This window comes from Rhineura floridana, chromosome 2, assembly GCF_030035675.1.
Source record: "Rhineura floridana isolate rRhiFlo1 chromosome 2, rRhiFlo1.hap2, whole genome shotgun sequence".
NCBI classification, from domain to species: Eukaryota; Metazoa; Chordata; class Lepidosauria; order Squamata; family Rhineuridae; genus Rhineura; species Rhineura floridana.
The window spans coordinates 182,744,404-182,759,078 of NC_084481.1; the positions used below are offsets into that span (position 1 = coordinate 182,744,404).

At 41.3% G+C, this 14,675-nt stretch overlaps 1 protein-coding gene across 4 annotated transcripts in view; it reads left to right on the plus strand.

The window, feature by feature from the left end:
- Positions 1–9,797, plus strand: part of SCFD1 (sec1 family domain containing 1) — a 94,842-nt gene extending 85,045 nt beyond the window's left edge. For all 4 annotated transcript variants that reach the window (XM_061611563.1, XM_061611564.1, XM_061611566.1 and 1 more), the window contains 3 exons: positions 5,348–5,413; positions 7,589–7,657; positions 9,576–9,797. In XM_061611563.1, the coding sequence (XP_061467547.1) occupies positions 5,348–5,413; positions 7,589–7,657; positions 9,576–9,599 (159 nt within the window). In that variant the 3' untranslated portion in view covers positions 9,600–9,797. The remainder of the gene's footprint in view (positions 1–5,347; positions 5,414–7,588; positions 7,658–9,575) is intronic.
- Positions 9,798–14,675: the final 4,878 nt, after the last annotated feature.

The window sequence follows — 14,675 nt, forward strand, 5'->3', positions numbered from 1 at the left end:
CCAGGGTGTCGAGCAGTGTTCCCCAAGCACTACCTTCTGGCGACAATCCGCCAAGTAGGAGCAGAGCCACTGCCAAGCAGTGCCCCCAACTCCCAGCTCCGCGAGCCTCCCCAGAAGGATACCATGGTCGATGGTATCAAACGCCGCTGAGAGATCAAGGAGAATCAACAGGGTCACACTCCCCCCGTCCCTCTCCCGACAAAGGTCATCATACAGGGCGACCAAGGCTGTTTCAGTGCCAAAACCGGACCTAAAACCAGATTGAAACGGATCCAGATAATCGGTTTCATCCAAAAGCGCCTGGAGCTGGCCGGCGACCACCCGCTCCAAGACCTTGCCCAAAAAAGGGACATTAGCCACCGGTCTATAGTTGTTCAAAACATCTAGGGTCCAAAGAGGGTTTCTTTAAAAGAGGTCTCACTATTGCCTCCTTAAGACTACCAGGGACTACTCCCTCTCTCAAGGAGGTGTTTATCACCTCTTTGGCCTAGCCGGTGGTCACAGCCCTGCCGGCCTTCACCAGCCAAGATGGGCAAGGGTCCAGAGCAGACGTGGTCGCCCGCACCATTCCAAGCACCTTGTCCACTTCCTCGAGCTGCACCAACTGAAATTCATCCAACAATGAAGGACAAGACCGTGTTCTGGACACTTCAATGGAATCATCTGTCATAACATCAGAGTCTAAGTCCCGACGGATGCATGCAATCTTGTCCTGGAAGTGCTCCGCAAATTCGTTGCAGCGGGCTTCCGATGTTTCCTTGGTATCATGAGGGCCAGAATGTAAAAGCCCTCGTACCACCCTAAAAAGCTCCGCTGGGCGGCAGAGGGATGATCTGATGGTGGCAGCAAAATAAGACTTTTTTGCCGCCCTAACCGCTTTTACATACAACTTAGTGGAAGCACTTACCAAAGAATGATTACATCTGTCAGGAGTTCGCCTCCACCTGCACTCTAGCCTCCTTCTCTCTTGCTTCATCACTCTCAGCTCCGGGGTATACCACGGTGCTGTATAAGCTCTGCACGGAAGGGGGCGCGCGGGAGCGATCATGTCAATGGCCCGGGTCATCTCCGTATTCCACAGATCGACCATGGCCTCGACAGGAGCGCCAGTGCTATCAGCCGGAAAAACTCCCAGAGTGTTCTGGAAAACAACAGGATCCATAAGCCTCCGGGAGCGGACCAACTTAATAGGTCCCCCACCTCTGCAGAGGGAAAGGGCTGTCGTGAGTCTAAAGCTCAGCAAGCGGTGATCTGTCCATGACAATGGAGTAGATGAAAAATACCCCACCCTCAGATCACCATCTCCATGACCGGTGGCGAAGATCAAATCAAGAGTATGTCCTGATACATGCGTCGGGCCAGTAACAATTTGAGACAGCCCCATGGTTGTCATGGAGGCCATGAAGTCCTGAGCCGCCCCAGACAAGACAGCCTCAGCATGAATGTTGATATCCCCCAGTTTTGATGTTGATTTATATGGAATATATTGCTGAAATGGAAGAGCAGACTAAAAATACTTAAGAAATAAATACTTATGATTCAACTATTTCTGGCACTGAAACTGTTCTCTTAAGGTAAAATTAGGGCAAGTACAAATAGTTCAGTGCTCTATATTGTACAAACAAAATATCTAAACCTAAATCAACTCCAGGAAATGGAGTCTTAGACCCTTCGGAGGCCCACTGTGAATTGTTTGCGAGGCATTTTGAGGGTAAAGTTGCTTGCCTCTGTAGCAGTCTTGATGCCCCATCTACATATAGAGGTGTCCAGTGCAACGTCTGCTGCAATTTCTTGGGAATGGTTTTAGTTGATGCAGCCTGATGACGTGGACAAGGTGCTTGCGATGATGCGGCCAGCAACGTGTCTTCTTGACCCTTGCCTTTCTTGGCTTATTAAAGCTTGCAGAGGAGGTCTGACCAAGTGAATCCAGGGTGTGGTCAACGCATCATTGCGGGAGGGAGTGGTTCCAGCTGCCTTGAAAGAGGCGGTGATTCGACCACTGCTGAAAAAGCCCACCCTGGACCCATTGGTTTGTGACAACTACCAACCGGTTGCAAATACTCCCTTTTTAGGGAAGGTGATTGAGAGGGTTGTGGCGCAGCAACTGCAAGTACTCTTGGATGAAACAGATTATCTTGACCCATCCCAGTCTGGGTTCAGGCCTGGTTATCAGACTGAATCGGCCTTGGTCACCCTGATGGATGACCTTTATCGGGAGAAGGACAGGGAGAGTGTGACCCTCTTATTCTTCCTTGATCTCTCAGTGGCTTTTGATACTATTGACCATGGTATCCTTCTGGGCTGACTTGGTGAGATGGGTATTGGAGGCACTGTTTTACAGTGGTTCCGATCCTATCTCCAGGGTCATTCTCAGACAATAGCATTGGGTGACTGTCTTTCGGCCCCCTGGCAGCTGTGCTGTGGGGTGCCACAGGGTACCATGTTGCCCCCCATGCTGTTTAACATCTATATGAAGGCCTTGGGAGCAGTCATCAGGAGCTTTGGGGCGAGGTGTCAGCAGTATGCTGATGATACCCAGATCTATTTCTCCATAACATCTGAATCAGGAGAAGCCGTACAAGCCCTGGACCGCTGCCTGGACTCGTGGTGGGCTGGATGAGGGCCAATAAACTGAGTCTGAATCCTAGCAACACGGAGGCACTGTGGGTTGGTGGTTCCCGAGTTCGGATAATTGGTCAGTTGTCTGCTTTGGATGGGGTCATACTCCCTCTGAAAGAGCAGGTCCATAGCCTGTGGGTGCTCCTGGATCCATCTTTGTCACTAGAGGCCCAGTTGACCTCAGTGGCTAGGAGTGCCTTTTACCAGCTTCAGCTGGTGAGACAGCTGCAGGCGTTTCTGGACTGGGATAGCCTGACCACTGTTGTCCACGCACTGGTATCTTCCAGGCTGGATTACTGTAATGCGCTCTATGTGGGGCTGCCCTTGAGGTTGGTCCAGAAGCTGCAGCTGGTGCAAAATGCGGCGGCAAGACTGCTCACTGGAGCAGGGTATCGCCAACATGTCGCCCCACTACTGAAAAAATTGCAGTGGCTGCCCATTTGCTACCAGGCCAAGTTCAAGGTTCTAGTCTTGGTGTACAAAGCCCTATACAGCTCAGGACCAGGATACCTGAAAGACCATCTTATCCCTTGCATACCCAGTCAATCACTGTGCTCTGCAGCTGAGGGCCTCCTGCAGATACCATCTTATCAGGAGGTTCGTTCTGCATAATATAGGAAATGGACCTTTAGTGTGGCGGCACCTACCCTGTGGAATTCCCTCCCTTTGAATATTAGGCGGGCGCCATCCCTGCTATCTTTTTGGCGCCTTTTGAAGACTTTTCTTTTTCAACAAGCCTTTTAAGTTAAGAGCTATCCCAGTCTGTGTCTGTGTCAGAATTGCTTAATATGTTTTTTAATAATGTTTTTAACCCTTTTTTAAAAAAGTTTTTAAAATGCTTTTAACGCTGTTTTGTCTTAATGTATTTTAAGATTTGTTTTTATGATGTTTTAAAGTGTTTTAGTGCCTTGTTTGCCGCCCTGGGCTCCTGCTGGGAGGAAGGGCAGGATACAAATTAAATAAATAAATACCTATCTGTGGCTGAATAAATGGTTGTGTGGATAATTTGCTGTACTTTGGCATAATACATGGGGCAGAACACGATTTTGTGTGAGTAGACTTCTGTTTGTGGAATGGGACTTCTCCTTCCCTTTGAAGCACTTCGCAGCCCCTCAAACAAAACTCCTGCTCCACAGGGTCCCTCACCTGCAGACGCTGAGGGACTGCAGGGAGGGAGGAGAGGTCCTGTAGCACAACGAAAGTCCATTCTGTCCATGGATGGACAGTGCTGGATTCAACCCATGATATATTATTTGTTTGTATATATATTGTTAATGCTATGCTGCTTTTCCATTCTAAAAAGTCCTTAAAGTGTGCATCAAAATATATCCTGCCCTAAGATAAATATTATGATGGGAGATATATAAATACCTTAAATAAATAAAAAATAAAGTAATTAAATTACAATGATAAATAAAATCCTTGGTAGACTTGCTTTAATAAAAATAAGTGAATGTTTAAATTGTTAACATTTTCTTCGCAGAATCATTAACTGAAAAAGCAATTGTTTTTGTTTTACCCTCCAGGGGACACATGCCAAAGTTGGCACTGCCAAAAAAAGATGTTGTTTTTTAAATAGGACAAATTTGGGGGAATGTTAAGGGGTGTCATAAAAACCTTTTGGCATCACAGAATCACAGTAAGGGACTTGTGGGAGTGGTCAGTAATTTAAATAAAAATTAATAAATTGTGGAGCACTACAAAAAAACTGCAAGAACAGCTGCTAAAAAAATTGAGAGGTCTTGAGGGGCATAAAAAAACGTTACATTATGGCATCACAGCAGGAGTCCCTTAAGTACCATCAATACATTTTTTTAAAAACTAAAATAAATTAGAATGACAATTTTGGGGAGGGGGGTCTTGCCACCCTGGGCTCCTACTAGGAGTAAGAGCTGGATATAAATCTAATAAATAAATAATAAAATAAATAAAAAACTCAAAGGGAGCTGAATAGAGGCCACAGGTTACCCACCCTTGTCCTAGAGTATGAAAGTAATTTCTTCATTATCCATTCTCATTCTTAGCAAGGAATTCTGTATTTATAAAATAAATTATAATCTAAATTAACGACGTTGAAAGATTCTCTAAGCTGGGGGTGGGGGTTAGGGGATAGAAGACATGTCACCTAGAAAGGCCTGCTGGCTGACTTCAACAAAGGTGACAGAGGTGCTTTTTTCTTATTTCTTGCTGGTGGTGTTGCTTTTTTTAACCCTTCCCACTGAAACCAGTGGGACGGAAATTAACTATACAAGCTTCAGACTGGCATGGTTAAGGGGCCCAATGCAGAGGATTGTCAGAGGGAGCAAGGGAGCTTGGGATTCAACAGGTCCCAGCCCAGCCCTAGATTGGGCTCTACTTCCAGCAGTATATCTACATTGGCAGAGCTTTTCCATGAGTATATCAGGAACTCCTTGGCAGGCAGATCATTTAGCTAATGGAGCCACACTTCTGCCCCATCCTACCCCTCCCCAAAGGGGTTTGGCAAGGTTATAGGGTTGCTGTGCCCATGTTTTGAGATACACTTCAAAGATTGAAAAGTGCTATTACTACCATCACCAACTGAGTACTTCTTTTACTTTGCAGTTTAATGCCCTGGAATAAAGTTATCCAAATAACAAATCTTGAATTTTGTTGGTTTAAAATATGCCTAATTTGTTTCTTGTATCTGTAGTAAGCTTAACATGCAGTAACAGCTTCAGCACATTGTTTTGTTTGTTTTGCATTGTAGGCAATTGTGTTCATAGTTGGAGGAGGCAATTACATTGAATACCAAAACCTTATTGATTACATAAAGGTACGCTACTACACTGTGATTTTCTTTGATAAGTAGCTGCTTATGATTACATCTCTTCTTGCATTCCTTAAGACACTGCTTCCAATACATGTTGGGTGGCCTCTCTGGGGTGCACAAGTGGACTTTCTTTTTTGTTTCATTTAAGAGTTTAGACGTGTACAATGAGATGTGTCCACAGAGCTTCCTCCACCATTGAAGTAAATGGGAAGGCAGTAGCATGCACACAGATTTAGTGCCTTGGGGTATTTATATGATGGTCAAAGTCAGTGATTTATTTCTTCAGTGTTTTAAATCTTCCACCAAAACCACTCAGTTACGTTTCTTTAGAGTCTGGAACATGATTAATATCCCCCACCCCAAACAAGCCAAACACTTTAAACATATGGGGTTGTATCCAACTAAACCATTGCATATGCATATACAGAACAATATCTGCAAGGGCAATAGAACTTGCCCACTTTCCCTTCCCCCCCAAATCTGCTCTGAGGGGTTCCCCAACCCTCCAGAGCAGATTGGGGGGGCAGGAAAAGGAGAGGGAGGAGAAGTTCCATTGTGCTCACAAAAATTGTTCCCCATGCACAGTGATTTAGCTGGATACACCCCATGAGGCCTCTTGTTCCCATTATTTCAGGTCCTCCTCTTGGCACGTGTTCCATTCTGTGCATATCTTTCTTCAGCTTCAGTGACCAAAACTGGATACAGTTTTCCAAGTGTAGCTCCATCAGTATCATAGAATCATAGAGTTGGAAGGGGCCTATAAGGCCATCGAGTCCAACCCCCTGCTAAATGCCAGAATCAAAATGAAAGCATAACTGACAGGTGGTTGGCTAGCTGCCTGTTGAATGCCTCCAGTGTTGGAGAGCCCACCACCTCCCTAGGTCATTGGTTCCATTGTCATGCTGCTCCAACAGTTAGGAAGTTTTTCCTGATATTCAGTTGAAATCTGGCTTCCTGTAACTTGAGCCATTATTCCGTCTCCTACACCCAGGGACATTCGAGAAGAGATCTTGCACAACAATATGAGATACTTGCTTCAAATGTTCTTATTTAAAGTTAAAGAATTAAATTCATTCTTTTTTCAGCCACATAACACTGGTAACGAATGGCTGCTTTGTAAGTGACAATTTCAGCTGATCAATCCAGCAGCGTAAGGGATGTTCCCTAATGCATATAATCTTATACTTTGTCAAATCATATTTGATACAGTACTTTACTGTGTTTCTTGATGTTTCTTGACATAAATGTCCTAGTTTTATTCTGAATTCAGTGCCATTTTAGTGACATCTTACAATTTTATCACCAAATTCCTGTGTCCTTCCCACAGTTCAAGACCTGATTCCACAGGTGTTCTACAAGTTACTACTTTCCAATTTGAAAATTTACTACTTAGGACAACTTTCTCTCTTACTATTACACTATATTTATAGCATTTAGGTATAGGTACCATTATTTCCTGTTTTAAGATCCAAGCTTGCTCCTTCCATTCATAGAGGGAAGAGGGATCTAGTGGAGGCTCCCTACTGGAAGAAAGGGGAGAGAAGAAACTTTTGCTGATTCACCCAGCATCACCTCACATGCTGTTCCAGAGGGTCCCCCAACCTTCTGGAGCAGATTTTCAGGGGCTGCAGTAGAAAGGAGGGATTGGAGGGAATTTGTTTTCATGCCCCTTACTGCAGCACAACCAGAGTTCCATTGAGTACTCATCTGGATCCAGTGTATTATTCCTGCAATATTGACATTGATATGACCAGCTCTACATTTCCTAATGAGGCTTTTGACTCCTGCCTATGGCAAATAGATTTATCTTTCTGATATACATTCACATTCTCTCTACCTTACTCTCACACATAATGCTTTATTGCCTGCTGTGTTTGAAACATAAGCAAGTGTTGTAATGCACATTCATATATTTAGACTGAATTGGTTTGCTGCTTTATCTTATTTATATTGTTAATTTTAATAATTGTATCCTGCTTTGAGAATCAATTTGACTGAAAAGCAGGCTATAAATTGCCTAAATAAAAAAATGCTAATGGAAAAAAAACTGGACTCTTTTCCTTCTATACTGCAATTCTTAAATAACCTATGTTTTCTGAAGTTGTTGAATTGCTGTAGTACATCTTTTTATTATAAAATTGAACAGTGTTTTTTATCAAGTCTGTATGTTTCACATAGGGCAAACAAGGTAAACATGTCCTGTATGGCTGTAGTGAGCTCTTTAATGCTGCACAGTTTTTAAAACAGGTAAGAATTTAAATGACAATGAAATTATTTTAAAGTATTCTGAATTAGTGTACAATCCTACTATTGCAACATCTGCAGTCAGCCCAAATAACAGAAACAAGATATGTGCTGTGCTGATCTTGTTGTAGCAGGGAGGAGGCAACAATATTAAGACAGTTGATATAGTTCAGATAGTAACTTTAAATATGTTTGATTTACTTTGCAATTTTAGTGAAGTTTCCTATAAGAAATCATTCTCTTTTGCTTCGTTTCTCTGAACATGTGAAGTACAGCAACACTTTGCAAAATTTATACTTTCAAAACTCCAAAACCAATTGTGGAATAATGGCACTGACTATTCTGCAGAGTAGTCTCCAATGGACATGAGGAGTGTCTCAGTTTGCACAAGATAAAACACTGGGAGGTGAAATATATTCTAGCAAAATTAGGTGTGCTGTATGTTTTTGACCATGCCCACCTTTCCTTAAATGGAGTAGTTTAAGCATAGCAGGCTGAAAACATACATCTTGGGCAGGCCAAGTGTGTTTTTTACAACAGCTAGATTTATTGCTTAAATAGCAACATACTGTAATCCGTCTGATTTTACATCAAACTGCAGTTTCAGATTCAACCCTTAATGCACCCAAAATAGAAATAGAACATAACCTCCAGTTTGAAACAGAAAATGGCTGTCTTCACTGTCATATGACATTGACCAAAAAAAAGGCTTCGAAATTAATAAAAATAAATTTGACACAGATTTCTAGGATGAATAATGAGAGAAATATAATTTTCTAGGTTAGATTCTCTGTAGAAACAGTAATAACACGGGAAAGAAGCAAAGTAAGAACACCAACAAACATACAAAACATGTAATTCAACATCTTTGGAGGTGTACTCCTGATTGCAGGTGTTGCCACCACTCACCTTATGCTCAGAGGCACGTTACTAAATTCTTCCAAGCTACACAGGAAGTGGATTGGACTGTGAAAGACCAACCCAAATTGTGTCTGCATTTTTACAAATTTGTAGGGCAGTTCAATATCTGAGAGAGGAGGTGGGATCTCTTGCTCCCCTGGTGCATTCACTATAGCGGCCCAACTTCCCTGCTTTTTAAAGTTTGATAGAAATATCTGTTGGCTATAGGTACATTCTTAAACCCCAAGGTTTTTTTGCCTATTAGTGAATAGTAGTATTAGAACAAAATAATGTCTTCGAGTACATACCATGTACCCTAAATGTATTTCTTCTGCAAAGACATAAGAACATGATGTACTCTTCTTACACTATGCTCAAATGTTTTGTTTGGGGTTTGTTTATTGTTGTTTTTTCTGTGAACCTTCTGTGGGTACACAGCGTCTACATCCAGAGGGATCCCTGTAGAACTTAACCAGGAATTCCTGGAAATGGAAGGTCTGTCCTAGGTAATCTGGCCAAATGAAGGGATGATGGGAAAAAAGGTTGATGTGGATATGAAATACATGCATACAGAGGTCTTTCATGCTGTGTAACAGACAGTTGTGCTGTCTGCACTTACACTAAACAGAAAAGGAAACGGAGATCCTTCTCTCCATGCACAGGCTCTGTGCACCCATGGGAAAGAATCATACCTTAAGTAAAAAATACTGTTCTATTTTAGGAGTGGAGAATCTGTAGCCCTGCCAGCTGTGCTATAGCTCCTATCATCCCTGACTATTGGCCATCCTGTCCAGGGCCAATGAGAAGACACCAACATCTGGATGCCCACAGATTCCCACCCCTGCTGTATTTTATAAAGCTTACTTGAGAAAATAAATTGTTTTGAGTATGAAAATATTTTCTAATTTGTTTCTCTCTAGTAATTACAGTAGTTACATAATACTGAGATGCAATCACTTTTCTTCTACAAATTTTCAGATAATGGGTCATCTTAACATTATCCTTATCTCTTTATATTTAGCTTTCCCAACTTGGACAGAAATAGGACAGGAAAAGATCATTATCTGGCATTCTAACAAAGTGTGAAGAAAAGATCATGGCAACAGTTAACATCTTAACCTGTGCATAATATTTAAATCTCAGCTGATTCATTAAATTGGTGATTTTTATGAAAGGATATTCTGTACTTATATATAATACACACTTCGTGTAGAATAATATCAAATAAACCACAACACTTGGATTCTGCCTGCTGTGATATTTCTGCAGTTTCCTTATACTTATTGTTGAATTCAAGTGATAACTTATTGGTAAGCTATTACATCTGGAATGTAATTTATGCTAATGTTTCTCATTTGATTTATTGAAATAAATTAAGCCTAGATCCCTCCTAAGAAACATGTTCCATTTTAGCTTTAGCTGTGAAGGCATTCAAGTTTTTTTTTGCACAGATTATTAATCCTTCATCTTTCACTTTTTATGTGTAAGGTAGCTTTTCAGCTGTTATTTCACTTACCCACATAAGCGTTTGATATTGGAAATGCTTCATTTTGCAAGGGGGGGGGGAAGAGAGAGACTTTCTGTACTAGTCTAATGAATCTGAATGATCCAAGATCATCACTGTAGTATTTGATAATTTTATCAATACTACGTTATGTGATACAACCTCTGAGCTGTATCCAATACTCCACACACGTAGTGTTGCGTAGCGTGTAAATGCCGAAGCTAAATGCCCGATGTCCAGCGCACCCTTATGACCACAGCCAGGTAGAATAAACCAAACGAACTACAGCGAGTCATGTAGAAAAGAACTTTACTGTTTCTTTAGGCAAAGTACTCAATGATTCAACTCTCTTTCTTCTACTAACACCCCCCACACCTTGCGGTTTCTTTTCCAAGGCTTTATACACATGGTTCACTCTGTGCCAGCTGCAGCTTCTTCTGTGAGCTGTCCTTGAGCTGCTGCACATGTTAACTCTTTACTGTCTTTCTGGAAAAGCTAGAATACTACACTGTCCAGTAGCCTACACGTAGTTCCAGTGGCACAACAGGACTTCCGTTTTCCTCCCCTACTCTTGTGTGCCCTCAAAATCCAACCCTCCAGAGCTGATTGACAAGGCATGAAGGGAGGTTTGAAGAGACAAGAGAAGAAGAAGAGGCTCCATTGCACGCACAGAAGTCTGTTGTGCCAGCAGAGCTGCAGTGTTCCATACAACCCTGTGTCGTTTTTCCTCATCTACAGGGCAGGAAACTACATACACACAATTACTGTCACAACTATTGTAATGTATTGTGTGTATTATATATGAATCTGCCCTTCAAAGACTACAAATGGTAAAGAATACTGTAACCTGTCTTCAAGTAGAAGTGGTCAACAGTTGCATTTAATTCCAGTGCTTCAAAGTTTGGCATTCATTGCTATTACCTTTGGTTTGGAATCCAAGTTTCAAGCTTTAATTAATAACCTGGGCCTTTTGTAGATATGAATACATCTCGTAGAAACATTTGAAAAAGTGCTTGGATCAGACATTTCAACAGAAAAAGTTAAAGGATCTGCATCCCTGAAAGTGGCAGGTGAGGGTAAAACAGCAACTAACCACTAAAGACCCTTGACTCAAATAGCTGCTATTTGCCTACCATCAGCCATTTTGTTGATAGGTGGGGGATAAAGTGGGGTTTGAATCAAGCCCCAGGTTCAGGAGGGTTCTAATCCAAGAAAGCCCAAGCTTGTTTCTAGACCAGAGCTCCACAAACTGTGATTGCAATATACACATCCATTCTCCAATATAAATTTAAATGAAAATCCTTTGAAATGCTATTTCTGAAACTGCAGAAGGAAAAAGTAGATTATGCATATAATTGACAATGAGTAACTTTGCATTATGTACTGATACTATTTAAAGCATTGGTCTTCAACCAGTCCAGAACCAAGACCCACTTGAGACTCCCAAACAGGAACATGGGACCCACTTCCACAATTTCACTTTTGATTTATACTGAATAGAGCTAGCATCTCTCCACATTTCACATATTGAGATGTTGGCATACTATTTTTTTTTCAATACAAGTGAACTAGTATTTCATGTACTGTTGGTCAAACTTTTGAACCCTTTTAGTAGTTGTATAATCTTTTTGATTTCAAGGGGTTTTATCTTCAGTGAAGCCTGTGGTCAATATTAAGCAGGAGGGCAAGTCATCATCACCAAAAGGTCTTTCTGTCACTTTCACCACCACCTTTCTTTCTCTGTCTTTTTCTCTCCCTACCTTCTTGCACTTTTTGTCCTCTATCACCTTTGTTTTTCTGTCACCCATCTTTGTCTCCTCCTTGCACTCTCTGTTCTCTTCCTGTTGTCACTTTCTCTCACCTTCTTTCATAATCTGTTTCCTCTTTCTATCCGCACATGCCGCCTTCCACATTCCCTTTACCTTTTCAAACTTGTATCTTTTTCTCACCTTCAGCTTCATTTCACCTGCCTGTATTTCATTCTTGCTCCTCCTCACTTTCCTTTTTTACTCTGGCTCACTTTCTTCCACCTTGCGTCTCCTTTTCTGCCAGTTTAATGCACCTCCTTGTGGCTCTTGAAATCAAAATAAACAGGATTTCTGGGAAGGGTTCATCACCTTCAGAAACTAATATTGGCGGCAGCTGTTTTTTGTTGCCCCTTTGTTGAAGAAACTGCCCAGATATTCCCATGCTGAAGCAACACATAGTTGTAGTTCAAAACAAAAATGTTTCTTTTAGTTTGCGAAGTCTTGCCATTTTTATACTTTTTTAAAAAAGGCAACTAAGTAAAACTAATTTTCATTCCAAATCAACACTGAAATAGTAAAGTTGAGAGGGAGTCCAATTAAAACAAATGTGTGATAGGATTTGCTTATTAATTTAATTAACTAAGGTTTTCCTCCCCGAGTCCATTTCCTGTGTTTTTTTCTTTGTTACCTATGAATGCTTTTCTTTCCCTCTCATGCAAGCACCTGTCTTTTTTACCCTTTTCTTGTGTCAGTTTGTCTGAAATCTAATGTACAGAAAATAAATCTGAAAAAGTTTCAGTACCCTGAAAACCTCATTTAGGCAGCAATTGTTTGCTGCTGTCCTAAACCCACTTAATTTGGTGTCAGTCCCATTTAAATCAGTGAACCTTCTGAGTAAGTGTTATGGGAAGGCAAGTGACTGTCCTTGGTGAGCAGGATGGCTGCCTAGGCAGTGTGTAAGCAAGCATTACAATGCAGCTCTAACCATGTCTACTGAGAAGAAAGTCCTATTGAATTCAGTGGGGCTTGCTCCCAGGCAAATAGGATGGATTGCAATCACTACTAAATAAAGATTGGGTTGAAAAGCTGCAATAATCCTATGAGACTTACTCTCAAGTAAACCCAGAAAAATACAAAGGTTCAGGCTGTAAAGTTGCAACAATCTTACCAGACTATATTTACCTGGGGAAAAAGAAAAGCCCTACCATTGATGGGGAATTTTTGGGTTCTTGAACTGGGGGTCCTTGAAGAAATTGAAGATATGGGCTTGCATCAAAAAGGTAGGCTTTTATTCTTTACAAGTGTACACAGGGTCAGTCCCCCCAGAGTGCCTGGTGAGGACTGCATTGTGGCACTGTCTGCATAGATCTGTTATACAGTTCTGGGACAAAGGCATTAACATACACCAATCGGAAAGGTACACATCAGTATTACATAGCTGTTACAATGTATACATTAATTTCTAGCCCAATAGGATAATATTAGGTAATTCCAATATCTAGTTTCAAGAACACATGTACAGGTCACCATGCATAATAAGCAAGCCTCTTCTTTTTACCTTTGTTCTGTCTACTTGACCAATGTTACTACTATTCTGCTGTCTCCCTTGACTGATGTTTTGGGGCCTATTACTCCCAAATACGACCTTATAGTATTGAAATTGCTTTGCCATGCATACCTAGCCCATAACATTACCATTGCTCCTGATCAGTCAGGCTTGCCCAGTCCATTTGTTGTTACAGAAACATCTTCTACATAGTTACTCCCTTAAGCAATATGACCATTCATCAAATGTTAATCATATAAGGACCTGTGACTGCTCAAGTCAGGGTTGTTGAAAGTTCAAGGCAGAACATACCTGTTGCTTCTTTATGATTTTCCTCATTTCTATAATTCTTAGCATATCTCTTCTAACTTAACTCTAGATAGATAGATAGATAGATAGATAGATAGATAGATAGATAGATAGATAGATAGATAGATAGATAGATAGATAGATAGATAGATAGATAGATGAAACATTTGAGAATAGAAATATATATGAATTCCCCATAATGCTAACTATAACCTTCCATCTTTATCATTGATTTAACAAGTCTAGCCAGCACGTCTAGCACTTGTTAAATCTTTATTACATGCCTACTTACTCATAACTCATAAACAATATACTCATTACTCAAAACTTAATCACACACAGGCCTGTTTGCTTCATTTCAGGAGTTCAGAAGTTCAGACTGAACTTCCTTGTCCTTCTGAATATGGTGAACAATGAATCTTAAGAGTCCCACAGACCTGTGGGCCTGTTGCTTTATTCCCTGTGATTGTCTTACAGTGTTAAGCATATACCTTCTCAGAGCTTGGAAGTAACTAGTTACAAGTAACCAATTACTTGTAATTCATTACTTTTTTGAGTAACGAGTGGGTAATTCCTTTACATTTTGATTGTAATAGAACTAGGAGTAATTTTACTACTTTTGTGGAGTAATTGTAACGTTTCCAGAATTACTTTTGGGCATTACTTGGGGGGAGCAGGGGAAGTCTTCTGCCCCTCTGATTTGTGGATGAAAATTATGTGCCTCAAACTGGGCTTCTGTGCAGTGTCGCTCTTTCCTCATGCTCTGTGGATGGGCAGGAGGCGATGAGGGAGGAGGCAGAGAGTGAGACGGGGTGGAGTGGAGAAAACAATTATTTTAAAAAATGGATAGTGGTGGTGAAGAATGGAGTGGAGGGAAAAAGGATCCAGAGGTCAAGAACATGGATAAAGGAGCAGAAGGAGGCAGAAGCAGAATGCAGATAAAGAACTGTGGAGGTGAAAGATGACAACGTTGTGTGTGTGTGTGTGTGTGTGTGTGTGAGAGAGAGAGAGAGA